This window comes from Panulirus ornatus, chromosome 47, assembly GCF_036320965.1.
Source record: "Panulirus ornatus isolate Po-2019 chromosome 47, ASM3632096v1, whole genome shotgun sequence".
Lineage (NCBI taxonomy): Eukaryota > Metazoa > Arthropoda > Malacostraca > Decapoda > Palinuridae > Panulirus > Panulirus ornatus.
Genome location: NC_092270.1, coordinates 2730144 through 2752745, shown reverse-complemented (window position 1 = coordinate 2752745; position 22602 = coordinate 2730144). Strand labels below are relative to the sequence as shown.

At 46.0% G+C, this 22602-nt stretch overlaps 1 protein-coding gene across 2 annotated transcripts in view; it reads left to right on the top strand.

The window, feature by feature from the left end:
- LOC139763437 (uncharacterized) overlaps positions 1-22602 on the top strand; it is a 304757-nt gene that overhangs the window by 124144 nt on the left and 158011 nt on the right. For both annotated transcript variants that reach the window (XM_071689476.1, XM_071689475.1), the window contains exon 2: positions 19639-19782. In XM_071689476.1, the coding sequence (XP_071545577.1) occupies positions 19639-19782 (144 nt within the window). The remainder of the gene's footprint in view (positions 1-19638; positions 19783-22602) is intronic.

Below are 22602 nucleotides of genomic sequence, written 5' to 3'. Positions count from 1 at the left end.
GCGCTGGATGTGACTTGGGTTAGGGTGGTCTGGTATGGGCAGGTGGGTGTGTGGTTTGGGAACAGGAGTGGGGACGCTGGGAAGGAGGACATGCAAGGACGTGGTGTGGGCGAAAGAGGACGTGGTGTTGCAGAAGGAGGACGTGGTGGTAGAGAAGGAAAGGAGGATGTTGGAGCGTGAGGACGTGTTGAGTGGGAGGAAGCTTACAGGACGAGGGGATGAGACGACTTTTTCGGGGAAAATGAGAGGAAGGAAACAGTGGTTGGGCTATACATTAGAAGACTTACCCAAGGGATAGGTAAGGGCCACAGGGGATATGGGTTCACCAGGACGGATGGGAAGGGAGTAGTTTACTGGGGGAGAAATGGGGAGTAGCAGGGAGATTATATGAGGTGTGGGATGCACGTTGTGTCAGGGGGTATGCTTGTGGTAAGAATCGAACCCTGGCTTCATGACGCGACGGATCCCTGGTGAGGGTAACCATGATATCCTAATGATACATGATACAGTCGCCTTTTGTCGCTCATACTGGCTGATGATATCGTCCCTGTATGACGTATGGATGCTCATACAGTCTGGTATTGTTATACAGTCGTTTCTGTAATATTTTTATGTTCAGTTGATGGTCATATGGGTCATGGAACAGTCCCTGTAAGCTTGTTAATATTAATGTTATGATAATGACTATGTCTGTGATGTTTAGAATAAATATTAGGAAACTTTGGTGTCATATCGTAATATTTTCCCTCATTAGAATCCGTCTGTGCACGCGGGGTTGCTTCTTACATCCTCAGTCAGTTGTACATAGATGCTGGAGGTAGAGGAATGAAGGCCGTGTCAGAAATGTGCGGATGTCGCAAGATATATGGTGAAAGGAAGTCTGATGATATCGCTGGTGTTTCATCGTTCACATAATCGATATCTTCTGGGTTCAGGTGTTTGGGGGAAGTGGCAATCTTCTGCCAGTAGCGTCCCGTGCCATCACTCCGACGGGGTCGTCCAAGAGAATCCAGCTAGTACTTCCTCATTTGTGTCACCTTTCCCAAGAATTGACGCACTACCGTACCTCCTCCTTCACCATTTCCCTCCCCATCGGCTGACACGCGGCGCCCCACCACAACGCACGTATCCCTCCCTCCCAAGAGCTCTCTCTCTCTGCAGTTGACACGCTCCTCCATCCCATCAGCTGAACTTCCTACCACTCCTGACGGCTGACGTACAACACTTTTAACAGGGTTTCCCCGGGTCGTGGGCGGCGTCCGTGTACGGGAGGCCGGGGCCCCTCCTCTCTCTCGCTGGTGAGGCCCTTGGCCTACCCGGAGCTGGGACTCCCAAAGAACGCCTCCGTCACGGGATTTCCTGAAGCGAAGGTCATCCACTTCATATACTGACCCAAATGACGCCAACTCGGTCGTCAGACCGAGGAAGGAAGTCCTCAGACAATTGACAAATATATTTCTCTCTAAACAGATTGAGACGATATATTTTTTCTTGTCAGCAGTATAGGTATTTTCTCAGTTGTAGATCGTTTTGTTCTGTTCAATTCATCGTGAAACTGTGGTGATGGAGATGGGGAAAGTGACACCATTTTCTGTCTGGCCTCCTGACATTGGGCCGGCGGGTTCTGTGTCACACAGGTACATCATCGCTGTGACCCCACACGAGAAGGGTTGGTCATGTGGAACACCCCGGCCGCGACCCGTCGCCATCCGCACATCCAGCACCGCCCACACCCGGCGGAAACTGCATGTCGGATGTGTGTGTGTGTGTGTGTGTGTGTGTGGCGAAGGAAGGAGAGGGAAGTAGGCAAGGGAAGGGAGGAGCGGTGGGTGGGTGGTGGTCACCTTGACTATGTACAGAGATAACTCACGCTTGACCTCTTCCTCTTTCATCTTTGTGGTGTTTTCCATTCCCTCATCCGCTTTGCTCTCAACCCTCTTCTTATTTTTACTCCGTTCTCATTCTTTCTTCCCCATCTTTATCCTCCTCTTCCATCATTGTCTCTTGACTTATTTTCTCACATTTTTGTATCTCGTTCTTCTACAATTTTTCAGTTGCTACAACCATGTATTATTAAACCAGTTGTTATTGTTGTTGATATGCAATACTCAGCCACAACACTTCAGCCATGATACGTCATTAATCTCTTTAGGGAAGATATGGGGAACAGTTTGAGTTTTCCTGTTCACATGAACACAGAAACACTGTTCTTCCTACTCTGTTCACTTCTCACTCTCCTTTGTTAACTATCTTTCAGTATTTTACAGATTTGCGCTGCCCCCATCTCAGTTTTACACCGTAAATTTAGCTACTTACATTCGACTCCTGAGTCTCTCTCTCTCTCTCTCTCTCTCTCTCTCTCTCTCTCTCTCTCTCTCTCTCTCATTTACAGCTAATCTCTGGTCTCACACTTTTATTTAAACCTTTTTTTTCTGCACCGCCTCCAACCATCCTCCCCCCCCCTCCCCTAAAGCTTATAGATCATGTGTTAGATACGGATCACGTCCTGGCTGGGCTGGGTCGCTATCGTCTAGAGCAGGGTTGCGCAACAGTGAAAACATTCCTTCCACCTTACTCAGGAGGAAGAAAAAAAATTGGTCGGCAAGTGGGTTTTGATTTCCCGTTTTCTTTCTTTTGTAAAAAAAAAAAAAAAAAAAAAATTTATTTGGTCGTGAATTATAAATATTAAGAATTGAAGAGACTTGGAAGGTTATATGGTAAAGTCTGGAGTGTACATGTGGGGTAGGGGTATATGTGGATTGGCTTCATATGTAGGAACAAACTCCATGTGGAATATGTGAGTAAATAACAGTTGAGCTGAGATGATGAGATAACAGTTGGCCCTGCAGCCTCCCTGGGGAGAAGGGGAAAATGAATACTTACCCAACGTATCTCCTGCGTGACGCAGATGGGGAGAGTAAGAGGGGCGGAAGTGGAAAACAGGGGATGGATGGATGTCGTCCTTTTCTATATTAGTACTTTCTAAAAGTAGGAGAAGAAGAAGGAGCCAAGGGAGGGTTTCTCTTCTGAGATTCAGTCTGTCTGCTCTTGACGCTGTCTCGCGAAGAAGGAGAAGGACAGACTATGCGAGAAAAGAAATCAGTTTATATAAGTTGAAGTTTTTTTTTTCTTTTATGTTGAGTGGAGCTACAATGCGAAGGGAAGTGAAAGTGTATTTCTGGAGATGTAGTAAGATAACTCTCTCTCTCTCTCTCTCTCTCTCTCTCTCTCTCTCTCTCTCTCTCTCTCTCTCTCTCTCTATCTATCTATCTATCTATCTATCTATCTATCTATCTCTCTCTCTCTCTCTCTTCCTCAAACTTTTATAAAGAAAGAGCTGGTGTGACACAGTGGAAGCTGTGAGATACCATGGCCCTTCTGAAACTCGTTCGTAATACAGTTACAGTTTAGCAAATGTGACGGAATACGTGTATTCTGAAGGTAATCATTGTGAGAAGACTGTATATTGTTGAGACAGGTCTATACAACCCCCTGAAAGAGATGGCACAACACCTTACTTGTCAGCGACCACACGAATTGCAGAATGAGCGACTGTAATGAGCTGTATCTGTACCGTTCACCTGGGCTGTAGTCTGGGATGCTTCCCTTCGAACTAACGTATCCATCAGCCATAATGTATATGTATTAACCCCTTGAGGACGACGACGGTATACGTCCCTTGGAATGAGGGCCTGGCCTCTGACCTTGCTCAGAGGGTTAATCCGAACGTGCCTGTGTGTGTACTGCTACCGTCTTAATCCGCCGTGCATCGTCGTACATCACGGTCATGCTGGAGGGAACGTACCTTCGTCCTCTCGTACCGTACCTCCTTGCCTAAGGATCGCATCCTCGTGCTGCACGGTCGTATCGTCGTGCTGTACGGTCGTATCGTCGTGCTGTACGGTCGTACCGTCGTGCTGTACGGTCGTACCGTCGTGCTGTACGGTCGTACCGTCGTGCTGTATGGTCGTACCGTCGTGCTGTACGGTCGTACCGTCGTGCTGTACGGGCCATACCGTCGTGCTGTACGGTCGTACCGTCGTGCTGTGGTGTACGGTCGTACCCTCGTGCTGTACGATCGTACCGTCGTGCTGTACGGTCGTACCGTCGTGCTGTACGGTCGTACCGTCGTGTCAAGTAGCTTAACGGAAACTTAGATTGCATTTATTACTCTTTCCATCTCCCGGGCACCGGGTCATGTAAGGTTAAATTCCTCGAGACTGGTATATACACATCGTCTCCAACTTCCTGCTTTGGTTTAACATACTCTGCTTCACAGAGAAGTCGGGTGTAAAATATTAGATCCTTGTCTTGGGCGGAGCACAACGCCAATTTGAATATCAAGGGGAGTGTGTTGCTCCATGTCTTCAGCCACACTTTACATCATGAGTTGGGAAATGCTGCATGATATTATTACCTCGCATGGTATGCCCAGATCCACTTATCTGTTTGAATGAAAAAAAAGATGTTGGACTTGGTCCATGTTGGTGATAGTGAGAGAACAAATGAAAAGCTGGATGTTTTTTAAAAATATTGAGGGGTTCCAGTCGTGGACAATGAGTCGCCAATGGGACTTGGGAGAAGAAGAAGAAGAAGAAGAAGAAGAAGAAGAAGAAGAAGAGGAAGAAAATAAATCATAGAATTTTAGAGAACTTGCAAAACTTATCATTTAAAACAGGGTCAGATCGGCGGTGTTAGGGAGAGAGAGAGAGATACAGAAGATAAGGAGTTACAAAGCTTAACGGTTGAGGAAAAGAAACAGATAAGCGGAGGCTAAAGCGTCCACATCACAAGGCAATGTCTGTATAACATTATGTGAATTCAGACTGTGAACAAAAAGGATTCAGAGTGAGATATTTTCTTTTTTCTTATTTTTAGGACAAGTGTTACGTGTTGTCTCGATCGTAGGATACGCCCTGCCGTTAACTTCTTCCTTTGCTTCCCAACGGGCCTGGGAATCTGTCTGTATTTGGGAACAGAGCGTAACAAACAGGATTCAATAGGGGATGGTAGTGCACTAGATGTTGTGAAGGGAAAAAGAGAGAGAGAAAAAATGGGATTTTTTTTTTTTTCATAAGGGGTCATAGGGTGTATACAAGAGGTTGGTATATATCAAGGGTCGATATATATATAAAAGTATATGTAAGGGGTCGGAAGGTGTATATAAGGGGTTGGGAGGTGTATATAAGGGGTTGGAGGGGGTGTGTTCGTAGTGGGTGTTCATGTGTATTGCTTGTTGTGTACGTCCAGTGGTGTGTGATATGTTACCTTGTGTGTTTGATTCCTTTTCGTTTAGATTTTGACTCCATTCTAATCTCCAAGCGTTCTCGCCCCTTTCTCTATGTCTGACCTCTACGTATCCATATATTATCCCTCTCTCTCACTCTTCAGTATATCCACAGTCTACGTATTCATACATTCTCCCAATCTTGCTGTAATCATACCCACGTTCTGCATATACATTTTCCCGCGCTCTAAGTATATCAGTTTATTCGTATGTCAACATATTCATACATTCTCCCTTCTTTCACTCCTGAGTATATTCAGAGTTCACCCAAACATATCCTTCCTGCTTTGCTCTGGGGTCGTGGTGAGGCGTGAACAATCGAACTTGTCACGCCGATCTGGTCCAATTAGTGAGAGAAGTCACACCTCTAAGGCACATCTCTTTCCTGTTTCACTTTCGCCCAGCGTGCTTGAAGAGCGAGGGGAGTATCTTGAGTCCAAACGTTAATGGAAGTTTGATGACGAGGAGGTCTGAAGGTGAATCATGATCAATATCCTGTTGGATGGTAAGAATTAGAATGTTTGTGTATATATATATGTCGAGTGGTGTCAGGCCTCATGATTTTTTTTTCTTCTTAGTGTTAGTAGTCATCACGTAAATTAAATTTTTGATCCATCTTCTGGCCAGGGTGTTTTAGAAGTCTATAAGTTTATAGCAATCGACATGTTATTGTTGTTGTTCTTGCTATTGTAATCAAAGACTTTCTTGGTAATTGAGACGGTTGTAAGGAGCTGGTTGTTAATGAAGGCCAATCATATCTAAGACATGATCATGTTGTTGGTAGAACCTGTGTTGTTTGTTGGAGTTGATTATGTTGTTGGTAGAATCTGTGTTGTTTGTTGGAGTTCAGTGATAATTGGTAAAATATTTGCTACGTACAGTCGACTTTCAGCTCCAGTGTTGGAAGTACATACCCAGTTTGTTGTGCAAGTCCAATTTGAATATATAGTTGGTGTTGGAAGTTGAGACCTCAAGGTGTAAAGTTGAAGATGCTGTGGTGAAGACAGAGGCAGTCAGTTCAGAAGAGACGAAGTTTGGATCAGCTGAGTGTCGTACCTTCACCTGTTCATTGATCGAGGTAGACAGAACCAGTTAGCTTGGTGTGACGGTGAGAGCAATATTCTTGTAACGGGTCTTACCTGTCACCTGACCTCACCAGCGGGTGTGACGTTGACGGGAATGCTCTGGTGAAGGGTATGACCTGTCACCTGACCTCACCTGACCCTCTTCGTGACACACAGATCCGGCGGAGATATCATTATCATTACAGATACTCAAGAGATACCGAAGTCGCTCCACCTGTCTCGTCTGTTGATAGCTAATCGAAGTGTTTGTCTGTCTGTTCGCATCTCCAAGTTATCCCACAGGATCTAGCGGGAAGGGATGGCTTTACTACCCTAAGATAGGTCACAGACGGGTCATAGGTCGTGAATTCTGACATACAGAACCTCTGGCAGTTCCTCACCTTTAGGGACGCTCGTAGCGAATTCTGATTGGCTCTAACAGTTTAAGGGTCGTGTGCCGCATACGCCCATTATTAAGGCATTGGTTTCGGGTCAGTTATGATACCCAAGACGTGTTATTGTATCCCCAGAGAAATTATATAACTGTACACATGACTGTAGAATACTGTTTTTCTTTTTCTTTTCTTTTCTTTTTCAGTGTTTGCCTTTTATCCTGCAGTACCAGCTTCCTTCCCAGAGCATTTGTCCCCATTCCATGAAGATAAGGGCCGTTTTCTTTAGCACCCTCTTCCATCACCACCTGTTTCCTTTCCCTCAGCGATCTGCCTCCCATCCCTCATCTGTTCTCTGCCTCTCTCTTCCATCTTTGTCCGTTTATTTGCAGTAGCTTCCTTTCCACCCCTCTCCTTCGACCGTCACCGGCCTCCCCATCCCTCCATCACCACTCGCTCCACTCCATCACCATCTGTTGCCTTTCCTTCAACAGCTGCTTCCCCTCCTAACCTGCATGGGAGGCTTAGCGGATGGCATGATGATGGAGAACGGCTGGTGGAGGACGAGTGGATGGCCTGGCTTGTTGGAGAGCGGGTAATGGAAGACCCAAGTGCCTTGCCTGGCTCTGTGGAAGTCAGCCGGAGGAAGACGAGTGGATGATTTATCCTGATGTAGGGCTGCTGGTGGATGACACAGCTTGATAGATGGTGAACCGTAGGTAGGAATTGGCTAAAATAGCAGAGCGCAGTAAGTGGAGGACCCAGTGGACGAAGAGGCACTCTGGAAGGCGGGCGATGTCTTGACATCCTGCAGGAGGAGGTGTTACGACACTCTGGGGACTGGAGGAGGGTGATGAAGGTCAGCGTGGACACAGCTGTATCACTTCCTGGTGTATTATGGGTGACGCCTAACTCCCTGTTGTATTCTGAGTGACGCCTCACTCCCTGCTGTATTGTGGGTGGCGCTTCCTCCCCCGTTGTATTCTGAGGGACGCCTCACTCCCTGTTGTATTGTGGGTGACGCTTCCTCCCCCGTTTTATTCTGAGGGACGCCTCACTCCCTGTTGTATTCTGAGGGACGCCCAGCTCCTCAGGAATTCTCCTGGTTGGTTCGGAGGGGTGGTTGGGAAGGTGAGTGGGGGTTCTGGCGATTGACTGTGATGCCATGATTATCCGTATATGACATGAGGAAGAAAATATCATTATGTCCAGATAAGTTTCTGGGGATTCAGTCTAGTGAATATTCGAAGGGAATGCAGTGAAGTAAAGATTATAAGCCAGTTGGATAGGTAATTAAATATGTGTGGGTGTGTGTGTGTGTGTGTGTGTGTGTGTACATTTCTCTTCGATGTAGGCATGACTAGCGCCATTTAACATTCAGAAACTTGGTGTTATTCACTCTTTTAAGTATGCCTATGGTCTACCATCCATCACCCCCCCTCCAACACACACACACACACACACACACACACACACTTGCCTCGATCTTTATGGCCTGATTACCAGGTGTTATATCACGGGTTCCCCACATGGACTGTCGGTGGTGTTCTGGTGACGTCATCCAGCCTAGGACACCAAGCATCGTACTGGCTCTGTCGTACATGCTGTACCTGGCAGATCCTGTATCCTGCATGGGTATCGATGTACCGTCTGTTGGAAGCATTACCCTCGCATTAACGTCATTAAAGAAAATGGAAAGACGCGACGCCGCTGGTTCCTCTACATTCTTTATCTACTGTGAGTGTGTCTTTCAAGGGAGACCAATGAGGTGGGTCGCGGATGCGTGACTTATGGACGGTCGAGGTATTTTAAATGACTTTAAGGCCAGTCAGTGGGGTATTGCAAATGATTTTACGATGGTGATTTAGGTTGGTATATGGTCCATTTTTATGATTAGTCGTGTGGATATAGGCATTATAGGGTCATGCCTGAGGGTATATGAATATTGAGAGACTTAATATATATGCCCAGAAGCTGTCTCTCGTGCAGGCGAGTTTTTTTTTATGTACTTTGAAGCGACTGTTTGATGAGTCGTTTAGATTTGTCAGTGATTTGGGTCCAGAAGTGGCCAGAGATCATACGTACGTTGATTGGATGTAGGGCGTGTTTTCCTGTTCCGTATCTGGTCTGACTCTACCTCCATATTTACGTCAATACCCTCAGGGTCGAGAATGAATAATGGAAGGTACGGTGTATCTCAAGGTCTTGAGAATATAAGGCATCACTGGATCTGATATATCTGTCTGGGGCTGACAGAAGAGCACAAGAGGTAAAAGAAAAGAGGATAAAAGCACCCGGACCTCAGAGTTCGGAGCTCTGCATACCTGCACATTTTTATTTTCTATTTATTACGTCGTCACGCCCTCCGTTACTGTGTGTGTGTCTCGTATTTCTTGGGTATTAGTCGTAGTTGCCGCCCGCTGCGACACAGACCCATAGCGTTTCGGTTTACTTTAGTCTCCCCTTAACTGGTCAAGCTTCATTTTCTAGAGTCATTCAATATTTCATAAATTCGAAATAATGATGTAATCATAATGTTATCTCTCTCTCTCTCTCTCTCTCTCTCTCTCTCTCTCTCTCTCTCTCTCTCTCTCTCTCTCTCTCTCTCTCTCTCTCTCTCTCTCTCTCTCTCTCTCTCTCTCTCTCTCTCTCTCTCTCTCTCTCTCTCTCTCTCATCGCGTAGGAGCAAGAGAATATTTTGACGGCATTCCCTGCCAACCTCTCCCTTAACATTGGATCTTTTAGGAAGCGTAAGATAGTGAAGGGATGTTCGTGAGTGCTTGCTTTACAGGAGCACCTCGGAGCATTGCTAGAGAGACAGGAGACGTGATCCACTCAGCTGCAGAAAATCTGAGAAACACATTGTTTTAGGAAATCATCACAAGTCTAGAGAAAACAATATGTTCCAGGTTTTTATTTTTCTCTCTCCTTGTGTTTCATGTTATTCTCGACGCGCCTCGGGTGAAAGTCAGCAATGGACATGTCAGTTGTTGCAGAAATTCATGTAATTTTTGCATTTGTAGTATAGCGGTTTGTATATATATATATATATATATATATATATATATATATATATATATATATATATATATATATATATATATATATATATATATATATATATGCTGGTATTGGCATGTCCATGGTGGGTTGTGTAGTGAGCACGATGGTAAAACCAGACCGCTATGTTGAGGGTGACCTCCCCAGCCTGTGATGTGGAGGGTGACCTTCCCAGCCAGTGCGATAGAGGGTGACCTCCCCAGTCTGTGAGATGGCGGGTGACCTCCACAGCCCGTGATATGGAGGGTGACCTCCCCTCCCCGTGATATGGAGGATGACCTCCCCAGCCCGTTATGTGGAGAGTGACCTCCCCGCCCCATGATATGGAGGGTGACTTCCCCAGCCCATGATGTGAAGGATGACCTCCCCAGCCCGTCCTTTGTATGTGGACCTCAGGCCTTCGTGTGTAAGGGAAACCCCAGCCGACCGTCAGTTCGGGGACCTAGAGGGATCCTGAAGTTTTCGAATCATTGGAAAAAGGAAGAAAATGAACTCAGATTTATTTGTCAGCCACACATCATAGGATTCCTTTGATCATGATGATAGATAATTAAGACCGAAATTTAATTATCTTAACATATTACGTATAAGCTTTTAATCGATTAATTGCTGTGCATTTCTTTTAGAGTAAACATAAATGGAGTAACTCATATTTGTAAATAATGGAAATACATATGTCAAAATTTAGATACACACATGACTGTTGTGTCGATAGATAATATCATTGTTTTGATTTATATTAAGTTAGTTATACCTTTAGAATACCTTTGTCAGCCTACGTGATATATTCTTATTTATTTAAGGAAAGAGAATCTTTTATCGTTAATGCATTTATTACCGGTAGCGGTTAAAGTCTTCCCCTGTATGTTATCACATCAATTCTTGTTCTTTTGATAGATTGAACTGTTGATATACGAATCAAATTATGTTTGTTATATGTGGAATATATTTATCTTGCGGTATAGCAAGTTATGACGTTTTCGACAGTGTTCTGCTTTGAATTTCCAGTGGAAATCCAGACCTTCCAATTCATATATATATATATATATATATATATATATATATATATATATATATATATATATATATATATATATATATATTCTGGAAGGAATGGTGTCATCCATTGTGGAGACCTCCCCTCCCTCCCACTTGCTCACCTTCGCCAGAACCGCATGCTCCTCCCAGGGGGCCGACCTATGACAGAGACCCCTTGAGGTGGCAGGTCCTCCACCCTTCCTCCGCCTCCGTGATCTCCTCCTACGGAAACACCCAGGTATTACGAGCCGCCTTCCCCCTTGATGAACCTCCTCGTCGGTGCGTAGTCTCCGGGCGAGACACCAGGGGGCTTGTTAGAACCCTCGGAAGATCCCCGTCTGGGCTTTTTGATTGGAGTTTGAGACTTGAGGTGTCATGTTTTCGCTTCTCGGTCAAGATTGATGCAATTTGCAGATCAGAACGCACGATGGATGTCCTTATCAGGCTGAATCACTTAATTGCTTGTCTGCTGTTAAGAGTAGACTTTTATTACATTATTTTCTCATGTCTTGGGAAGCGAAATATTGAATTTCTTAGCTCCATGCTCCTCCGAAATCGTGCGTTCGACTAGAGGCCAAAATTCCCATCGTGTTTATACTTAGGCTGAAGCTTTGACCTCAACCCTCTTCTTAATCATTGCCTAAAAGTCAAAAATTAAACTTGATTTACACAACAGAACATCAAGATTTTTGTTGTGTGATTTAGACTCATGCCGGACCTATGGCTTCACCGCCTGATTAATTGATATCTTCACGAAGGATCATGGAGGAAGAGTTGATAATCTTATCTTCACAAAGTCCGGATCATTCATCTGTTGTTGTTTTGTTTTTGTTTTTTTGTGTGTGTGGGATTATCAGAGAAGAATGTAGGTTGGGATTCCCTCCCCACGTAGTCTGTGTAGCTGTTTATCTGCCGTATATTATCGCCTTCTGTATGAGAGAGAAAAAAATTTTGAAGTGGAAGGACATGCAAATTTTATGTCCCATTTGGTCTCCTTCATCGTCCAGGTCATATATACCAGCCCACCGCTGCACATCGCCACTCTCTCTCTCTCTCTCTCTCTCTCTCTCTCTCTCTCTCTCTCTCTCTCTCTCTCTCTCTCTCTCTCTCTCTCTCTCTCTCTCTCTCTCTCTCTCTCTCTCTCCCCTCTCCACATTCCTCCACCAGGATTTTCTCTCCTACATTATTCACCGCATCATTCACCGCCAGCATTTCCTCTTCTATAGTGCGCTACCACAGGTCTCTCTCTCTCTCTCTCTCTCTCTCTCTCTCTCTCTCTCTCTCTCTCTCTCTCTCTCTCTCTCTTCTACGGTCCCTGGTCGACTACCGTTAACATTTTCCCTTCTACATTCTTTCTTGTAACCTTCACCTCCCTGTACCTGTTGCCCCTTCCCCTCCCACACACACACACACACACACACACACACACACACACACACACCACACCCTAATCTTACCTCTTCCTCGGCACTTCACATAACCAGACTCTAACCACTGTATCGCCATTATTCCCACACTCATCATCCCTCTTCTTTCTTCTTCCTCCTCTTCCTCTTTCCTTCTCTCACACTCATCTCCCTCTTCCTCCTCGGTACCACGCACCTCACGTCTCGTCCCTCATAAGAAGACCTGGTGAGGAGGGAACTATACAGCTGGAGGGGTGGGTGGGGGTTCCTTCGTCGGGAGGGTCCTCAGACGACGGTCCTCGAGGGCGTGAGATGTGTCGCAGGCGGTTTGTTGTGGATGCCCCTGGGGGGCCCCTGCAGGGATCACATGACCCTCCCGCACTGTCGCTCTTACTTCGACTCCCACACACGCCCTTCCTCTTGCGGTGGTCACCCTCACCTTCGATGCTCATGGAGTCACCCTTAGGGCCACTCTACCTTTACACCAAGAGTCACTCTTAACGTTCCTCTTACTCTAATCGTAGATATTCTCGCTTTCCTGTCGTTAGCATCCCGCTTATTCCACTCTTTTTAAAGTCGTTCTTCTTCTGTTCTTTGTGATCACACTTACTTTACCTCTAGTCAGTCTTATATCGTTCCTTTGGTCACTCTTGCTCTCCTCCTGGTATTATATGATAGCGTCATGAGGGAGGACTATTCCCAATTTTCAGTCATTGTTGTAATGTAAGTCTTGTGTTGTGGTTATATACACCACGAAGCTCCCTTCGGGGCACTGCGATGTGATGGGGATATGATTCATGTGGATAGTTTTGCTTCGGTCTCCACAGGTAACTGTATTCACGAGTTGTTGTTATAGGAGAACCACGAACGTTTGACTCGTAATTTGTCGAGATTGTTGTGTTTATTATAAGCTGTTGTTGAAGGATACAAGTCTCCCAGATGCTGGGTTACTGCACCATCTCGCTTTCTTATGTCACCACATTTTTAAAGTCCCGTGTGTTTGTCTTCTGAAGTTTTTCCTCATGATTTAGTTGGAGCTGATTATGTGTTCAGTCTTTTGCTGTGAGTGTTGGTACGTTTTGTTTTGTCTTTCTTTCTCTCTCTCTCTCTCTCTAAACCTTTTAATTCGTGTGATTTTGTTCTGATGCGGTTGAGACAGGAGTTGCGTATGTTCTTTAAGTCTTGTCTGTGTGTTTCTGTGGTCATGTTTGAGTCTTCTGTAGGTGTTTGCTCTTGGGGGGGCCTAGACAAATGACCCTAACGTCACAACTCCAGAATGTGATGTTGTTAGTTGAGGGAACGGACGAGCAAACATAATGTAAAGACCATACCAGTGTGAGGTCATGTTTAGCAACCCACTCAGACCAGTAGAATCCATCCACCTGTTTGAGCTACACAACAACTAACACCCTTCAACCTGTTATTGTTGTTGATGTTCAAAGATAGATTGCTAGGTGTGTCGACTTCCTCAAAGCTGCGGTGAACTTAAACCTGTCCAACGCGCAATTTTAAAACGAAGGTAAAATGTATTCTGGTCCAGCCAGACCTCTTCCCTCAACGGTGGAAGCAACGTCCCGTTCTTTCAAAGGTTTCTGGTTTCAGAGAAGAGGATTGATTTCTCCTCCTGGCCTCAGAAGTGTGATTAGATCCATAAGGAAATGTTTTCCCAATATTTCGTATGAGTATGAAGAGGATTTCCCTCGTGTTGGATACAGCCATAGACATCACGAATATTTAGTGGAGTTATATCGTCCATTTTGGTCACGAAATGATCATGTTGGTTATTTTGTATATTTTTCTTTCTTTTTTTTAACGTAAATTGTGAGATTTGGTGTTGAAGTTTTGTTGATCACAAACGCGGACTTATCTCACGAAGGTCCATGAACTTCCCTCGTTTTCTTTTCTTTCCATCAGTCATCGGCTGCTGAAATGAGTTTTGAGGGAAGGTCAATATTTATCACGTCAGCCTCCCTCACCAACGGTCACTCGCGCCTGTCCATCTGTTTAGCTTTGTGTGATGGCAGGATCTCGCGGGAGGATACAGTACACGATACCATGGCAAGATTATCACAACAGATTGGCGCAGGATATCATTAGATATCACAGCCGAATGAGCGTCGCTGGATATCTGTAAGATATCACGAATGAATGTCACGAATCATCCATAAGACACCACGAACAGATTGTCACATGATATCATAACGTGACACCTCGGCAGAAACGTGTCACATGATATCATGACCAGATATCGTGGCCACACGTCACAGGAGGATATCATGACCAAGATATCCTGCAGGATGTCTGTCATGGTGGTTAGGCTCGTGGCCGCAACACGTCCCTGCCTCTCTCGTTATGGTTTACGTCAGGCGTCGCAACACTCACCTGTGTGCCACCGTACGGTCTTGGCCCCTGCCAATCTTGAGCCTTGTCTCCACCGACGATTAGGGTCATATATTTTTGGTTCCCTCCGGCGCATGCTCTTATCCCCGGAGCTCCCTGAGCCTTGTGTCCACCGAGGGCTGGGGTCATTTTAGCATGGCTCAGAGATCCTCCGCTACAGGACCTGCTTCCCTAAGGACCCAACTTCCAGTGCCTTTGAGTCGTGCCGTCGTGCTCTGCTCTTGGTACACACGGACTCCATTTTGCTCGTGACCTGACCCACCTTAAGCAGCTGTACGTCCCGTGACCATCTTCCACTCGGGGCACATAAGAGGGTGAGTGTCGTGGGTTATGTGGAGTGGGAGAGGGATAGGATCACGCTGGCCAGGTGATAGCTACGGCGGGAGGAGTTGGGTTGTGCGTGGTTGTGGGTCTGCCACACAGCACCCGGCGCATTTCTCACGCCTCCTCGGGGGAAATCGTCAGAGGTTCATGTGTGTGTGAATGTGTGCTGGGGTGTCATGACGCGAATAACTTCTCAGGTCGACGTATATCTTACGATGAGGTCTCAGAGGTCTTTAGGTCCGCATAGAGCTTGGTCTCGGACCAAACCCTCGTTTCGTTCCTCTGCTCCATCAGGCTGTTGGAGGCCGCGGGATATAGACCTTCGTGGCCATCGCCTTCCTAGCTGGTCTAGCAGTGCCTGGCAAGATGGTATACACGCGCCATCCACCCGTAGTAGAAGTAACCTCAGCTGACGGATGCCTCCTGCAGTCTACATTAGTAATACTGCATTTGTGTATTTCCCGAGGCGCCCTCCACCAGCACACACACACACACACACACACACACACACACAGACACACACACACACACACACGGGTCGGCCCCATAAACCAGGTGTGTCGTCTCCAGCTTCCATGATTTCCTGGGGTCGTAAACCGTGATCATAGACTATGCCTCTCCATGCAGTCATCCTGTGATGCGTATTATTGTTCCGCGAGACCGACCAACTTCTGCCCTGCAACGTATGCCTCCTCCCACCTCACCGCACCGCACCCCACCCCCAACTCGAACCTTCAAGAATCTTGCCTGTGCTCTCTCTCTCTCTCTCTCTCTCTCTCTCTCTCTCTCTCTCTCTCTCTCTCTCTCTCTCTCTCTCTCTCTCTCTCTCTCTCTCTCTCTCTCTCTCTCTCTCTCTCAAGCCACTACCCCAACAGCATTCTCGTTAAAGATACATCCATCCCGCTTGCTGCAGTTTTAGCCGGCGTGATTTGCATGTCCACCACCAGCTGCTGCTGCTGCCGCCCCCGACCCACCCACCCGTCCGTGTGGGTGGCAAGAGGCCACCGCCGCCCCGGTCATCATCTCTCCGTCGGGTTGACTCCAAGTAACACTCTGTCACCCGCACCATCACCACGTCATCATCGTGTTCCTTTTATCTGCCTCGTTCCCTCCTCAGCCTCTCTTCTCCATTGAGAACTAATGTTCTCTACAAAGGCATGCAAACAGAGGCGGATACCGCGTGGGTCCTGACAAAGCAGGAGGGTGGTTCAGGAAGGTGGAGCTTAGTGTGGAGAGAACAGAAACGTAGACAGATGACTTGAGGAGAAACATTTTTAAGCTTGATCTGTCGTTGGGCCGCAAATATCATCAATCGTAGACTTGAAGGAAAAAAGAAGAGTCTCTTTGTTCACTTTTAAACGTTTCTCGGTTTTGTTTTTCAGCTTCTATTGTTCGTAAGGCATTCCTTTTGTTATCAGTCTAGGTAAAGAAAAGACACTTTGTCTCATTTCATGTAAAACGTTTGCTCTCGAGTTCAGTACTACAGATGAAGTCGACTGAACTCGCCTTAAATATCTTTTTGGTGAAGTTGAATACTTTTATTAGATCGCATTTTAGCCTCCTCTTTTTCTAAGCTAAACAGAATAGTATAGACTGCTTTTACATGTATGCTTCTCAGGGAATATACCCTGTTACTGAAAAGAGCGGTCAAGGGCTAAATTTTCTCCTTATAGTCTCTCAATATCTTAGGCAGAAGGCAGTAGCAATTACTCCTTTGTTTGATTTTGATACATAATTGTTAACAGTTCTTCTTAGCCTTGTCTATAAGTTGTTCGATAATGATATCTGCCAGCAGTGGGGTTGGAGGTCAGATTTGCCTCGTTCGCTCTTCAGCTCTGCTCAGTACCAGTGTTTAGATAATCTCCCAACTGGACTCTTAACAAGCAGTTCCCACCCCCTCCAGTCTTCTGAATATTCGTCTCTCGTCTTTGCCATGTCTCGCAGTCTGTATCTTAATTGGGAGAGTCACGCTGTCTGGCCACCATCACAATCATTGTTAGTTTTATTGAATCCTTTTTTTTTTCTTAATGTAACTTCCGGTCTTGGACGCGTATATTATACGTTGTTATTTTAGTGAACGCTGATTTTCCATTACAAGAACTCCCAGGCGTTCTTTGACCTCTAGAGCATGATTTTGCGACCCTTGAACGCGACGGTATGAACCTTTGGGTTTATGAAGTCCTGCTGGGCCTTGGACTCGACTTTTAAGGTCAAAAAAGGGTTGTACAGTCGTGTTCAAAGCGTCGTAGCCTCGCGCCCAAGGGTCGTGCACGTCCTTGTTAAAGACGTCAACTGTAGGAGGAAATTAGAAGCAGCACCAAAAAAAGAATTATTTCCTAGAGATACATTTGAAGTAGAGTGTGCGACAGTGATTTTGACGTGTTGTGTAGCGCAACGAATTGGCTGTTAATGTGGCTAATGAGTTTGACGATTCGTAGTTAACATCGTATTATGCTGGTGGCGTTAAATCATACGGTTACTCACGGGAAAACATGACAGAGCGATGAGTGCGGGTCTGCCTGCAAGAAGAGTGGTTCCCTCTCCCAGGCCGAGTTAGGGGAAGACGTACGTATTCATGTAGTTACGGCATGACAGCAAAACCTGCCGTGCGTCAACGACCATCGGTAAACCGGTCGTAAAAGCGTATTGCGTGCAGGCCGTGAAGTTCATGGGTAACAGAGGGTGGAGTAGTGATGACCTAGTAAGAGGGGGAGGAGGAAGAGGAAGAACATAATAAGGGATGCGACCCTCCTCCCATAACACCATCGTTGGCTTACTTACTACTGCAAGATCTGATCACCTTCTTTCACACCTCAAGACGGTGATACACACACACACACACACACACACACACACATACACACACATCCATACGTTCATCCACTCACTATCTGTCTGATAATTCGTACGTTGATGGGTATATATATATATATATATATATATATATATATATATATATATATATATATATATATATATATATATATATACTCGTTTTAGAGGCCGCTGAAAACCAGTCTTAAGTGGCGAGGTTTTTGTTTTGGCGTAATATTCCTGTTATTTCATGGTCTGTGTATTTCATGGTCTGTGTATTTCTATGAATTTTGTGCAAAACAGCCATGAACCGAACCTCATGACTAGCATTGCGTTTTCTGTCGCTCCGAAATCCGCTCAAGATTTGTGTCTTCCACGTCGTAAGATATGACACTGTTTTTTTGTCACCCCCTTGCGGGAAACGTGGATTTTGTGAAGTGTTTGGTCTTCTCAGAAGACTCGAGATTTACAGGATAGTTGACACGGTGGGCATGCCGTACCAGCGCCGTGTTTCCCTCGCTTTGCGCGGGGGCGCCTGTGGTGTTTTTCCTCCCAATATCTATTGTGTACAACTTACGTTGCATAGAGCCCCTTTTTTTTCAATTTTTCTTGATTGCTTTCAACCTATTTTGCCTTTATTTCTTTTTTTAACCTGCTTGCGCGCGTCCTATTTTGCCTGAAGCCTATTTTGCCTGTCTCCTGGTAGTGAAGAGCCTATATCTTTTAGTGTGTCTTGGTTGCTTAGAACCTATTTTGCATGTCTTGTGGTTGCGTGGGTGGGGATTGAGGGAGTACATTTTGAGCGTCTTTATAAATACACGGGCCATATTTAGCTTGGCCTTTTTGTGTGTGCTTAGGGTCTTCTTACTTTGCGTGGCCTGTGGATGCACGAGGCCTGTTTTATCGTGGCCAGTGATTCACGATGCTCATGTGTCGTGACCCGTGCAATGTGTTCTGGGAGGTGGTAGCACAGCCCTGGTCTATTTGGATCGTTGGCGACATTATGCTTTCGAGTGAACCATCGAGCCATTTTTCCGAGAAATCTCACATTGCTGTCTCAGAAGACCGTCATAACACTGTTCCGTGAAACCGGACTTCTGGATCTGTATATCACGCGAGGAGGGAATGTCTGCTAGACATGACGACTTCACAATCGTCCTCTGTATTTAGTCACTTGGGACATGAAATGCTTTGATATAACCGTCTATATCCTGAAGTCAGTGGGAACACACAGGGGTGCATGGATACAGAGTGCTGTATTGTGAGACGGTGAGAGGGATAGGAAACTACAGGAATGGGTTTATATACAGTCCTTTTTGTATTGTAAGTCATTGAGGAATGATGGTATGGGGTCATGGACCGGGTCTTTTGATAGTGTTCCCTCCTTCGAATGTGTGTGTGTACACAGAGAGGACGTGATGCTCAGTTTCCACGTCCTGAGGGAATTCGTTTTTAGCCCCTAAAGTACAAACTACTTAGCGTCCAGAGAGAAAAGAATACTTCTCCCAATAGCAAATTAGATGGGGCAAAATTTTATACATAAAGACGCGTCGCCATTCGTCCTTAAGAGACCAATTGACAGAGTCGTTTTCTTTTTTTAGTCATAAGATTCGCCAGATGATCTTTGTTGTTGTTTTGCTATGTAAATTAGAGTTTGAAGGCCAATTGTCTTGACTATACTAGACAACAAAGACTTAGCTTTTGTATCTCAAGAGACACAACATAAAGTTAACTAATTAACTTTGCTTTTTCTTCCATCCACGACAGAACACTAACTCAACAGTTCCAAGACTGAACAGTGAGATTTATGAGCTAATGTCCTGATATTTTTCTCTTCTCTGTTCCCTCTACAGAAAACGGGGTGTTGAGCTTCGAGAACCCCAACTACACCCTGGGCGGTGGTAACGACCCTCGACTGGACGACGCCCTCAATAGTAACAACAGTAACGGCTCCGCCACACATGACGGCCCCCTTGACGGTGGCCTAGCTGCCCTAGGTAGGTCACACCAGCCCTAGCTGGCTCACAACAGTCCTAGCCGGGTCACGGTAGCCCTTCATGGGGTCACAACAGTCCTAGGTTAGGTCACAACAGTCCCAGCTGGCTCACAACAGTCCAAGCCGGGTCACGGTAGCCCTTCATGGGGTCACAACAGTCCTAGGTTAGGTCACAACAGCCCCAGCTGGCTCACAACAGTCCTAGCCGAGTCACGGTAGCCCTAGCTGGGCCACAACAGCCCTAGGCTAGGTCACAACAGCCCCAGCTGGCTCACAACAGTCCTAGCCGGGTCACGGTAGCCCTTCATGGGGTCACAACAGTCCTAGGTTAGGTCACGCCAGCCCTAGCTGGCTCACAACAGTCCTAGGCGGGTCACGGTAGCCCTAGCTGGCTTACAACAGTCCTAGGCTAGGTCACAACAGCCCCAGCTGGCTCACAACAGTCCTAGCCGGGTCACGGTAGCCCTTCATGGGGTCACAACAGTCCTAGGTTAGGTTACACCAGCCTTAGCTGGCTCACAAGAGTCCTAGCCGGGTCACGGTAGCCCTTCATGGGGTCACAACAGTCCTAGGTTAGGTCACAACAGCCCCAGCTGGCTCACAACAGTCCTAGCCGGGTCACGGTAGCCCTTCATGGGGTCACAACAGTCCTAGGTTAGGTCACACCAGCCCTTAGCTGGCTCACAACAGTCCTAGCCGGGTCACGGTAGCCCTTCATGGGGTCACAACAGCCCTAGGTTAGGTCACAACAGGAAACCTCACTCTTGATTGGCAGTCAGGTGAAGGCAGCGAAGACAGTCGCTAGATACCTGATGGGCGCTTGATGCTCATCCATAGAGGATGAAGGATCCATCAGCAGGACTAAAGGAACACCCCAAGGATAGAAATTACTGGGTGTGGAGGACGAAGTGCGTGGGAAGGATAGTGTGAATAAAAAGGTGGGAGTTGGAATACATGTGAAAACGGAAGGGCCCAATGTGAGATGGAGGTAGACTGATTGTATGGAGGGATGAAGGCGTGCCTGTAGGCAATCAAACAGATGACTACAGCTGTTTGTTTCTCTGACCCCCCGACACAAGTAATAGCTGTAGATCAGGAGCCACCTGGTGGAATATGCTGAATGTAGAGAAAGTGATGGTATTGCTATGTTATAGTAGGAACTTCAAGATTTTGTAGCTATGTTATTGTAGGATCTTTAAGATTTTGTAGCTATGTTATGGTAGGATCTTCAGGATTTTGTAGTCTTGTTATTGTAGGAACTTCAAGATTTTGTAGCTATGTTTTGGTAGGATCTTCAAGATTTTGTAGCTATGTTTTGGTAGGATCTTCAAGATTTTGTGGCTGTGTTATAGTAGGATCTTCAGAATTTTGTGGTTATGTTATAATAGGATCTTCAGGATTTTGTAGCTATGTTATGGTAGGATCTTCAGGATCTTGTAGCTATGTTATTGTAGGATCTTCAAGATTTTGTAGCTATATTATGGTAGGATCTTCGAGATTTCGTAAGGAAGTGGGGAAGTGTTGGAAGTAAGGAAAATATGGGAATGGCAACAAGTGAAAAACTCGAGACTTGGTGCATAGGAGAAACACCGAAAACAATTTATGAGATTTGTCTCCAAGTCCCTGTTGATTACGCCTTTGTAACACAGCTTGTCACAAATTGGCTAAATTTGGCGAGGGAGGGAAGAGAAAAAAAAATAACCTTCGTAATTTGGATCGACTTGTTGACGGCAGTTATCCTGGTGTAATTAATGAGTGACGGTGAGTGTGTATTTTTGGCAAACCAAGACCCGAAAATAATTCCACCGTGAGCGTCCAGGAAAAGATATCGAGTTTGCTTGTTTTTTTAAAGTTGAAATATGATTTCCTGACACGTAAAGTGATTTGTATTATGTTAGTCAAGGACTTTTCTTCCATGGGAAGTGTTGCTCCGTTTTCGTTGAAAATGATAGGAAAATGGAGACAGATTATTTCGACACCATCTTGGTTTGAATGTCTTTCAGAGGAATATATAAATTTACTGGATTCTATGGAAATTGCATTTATTTTCAGGATGAGTTGGTAGCCCCTTTGACACGATTATAATTGTTAAGTTCTACTTGATCTTCTTAACCTCCCGGGGGCAATGGTACGACCCTTAGGTATGATGATGGCCTGACGCGATCCTCAAGGCTGAGGTCAAAGGTCATGCCATCGTGTCTAAGGGTCGTAGCAATCATCGTACAGTATCGTACCGACGTACCCAATGATTCTGGAATGGTGGCGTACACAGGTGGAGGAGACAAGCCGCTTAAGACTTAACCATGCTCGTAGAACAGATGCGCTTGTCCAATAACCTCCATGGCGCAAAGGCTGCATGGTTGTTTGAGGTTTGGGCCAATCAACGACCAGGGTCGTTAAGGCCGTCAACGCCAAGCTACTAAACCTAACAACGGGGGAGAAGTAAAAAGCTTTTAACACCTTCTTAAGGTATTAGGATATCCCCTGCCACAACACGCACACATCCCCTGCAACAACACACGCACACATTCCCTGCAACAACACACGCACACATTCCCTGCAACAACACACGCACACATCCCCTGCAACACCACACGCACACACCCCCTGCAACAACACACGCACACATCCCCTGCAATACCACACGCACACACATCCCCTGCAACAACACACACACACACACATCCCCTGCAACACCACACACGCACACACATCCCCTGCAACAACACACACACACACATCCCCTCCAACACCACACGCACACACCCCCTGCAACAACACACGCACACATCCCCTGCAATACCACACACACACACATCCC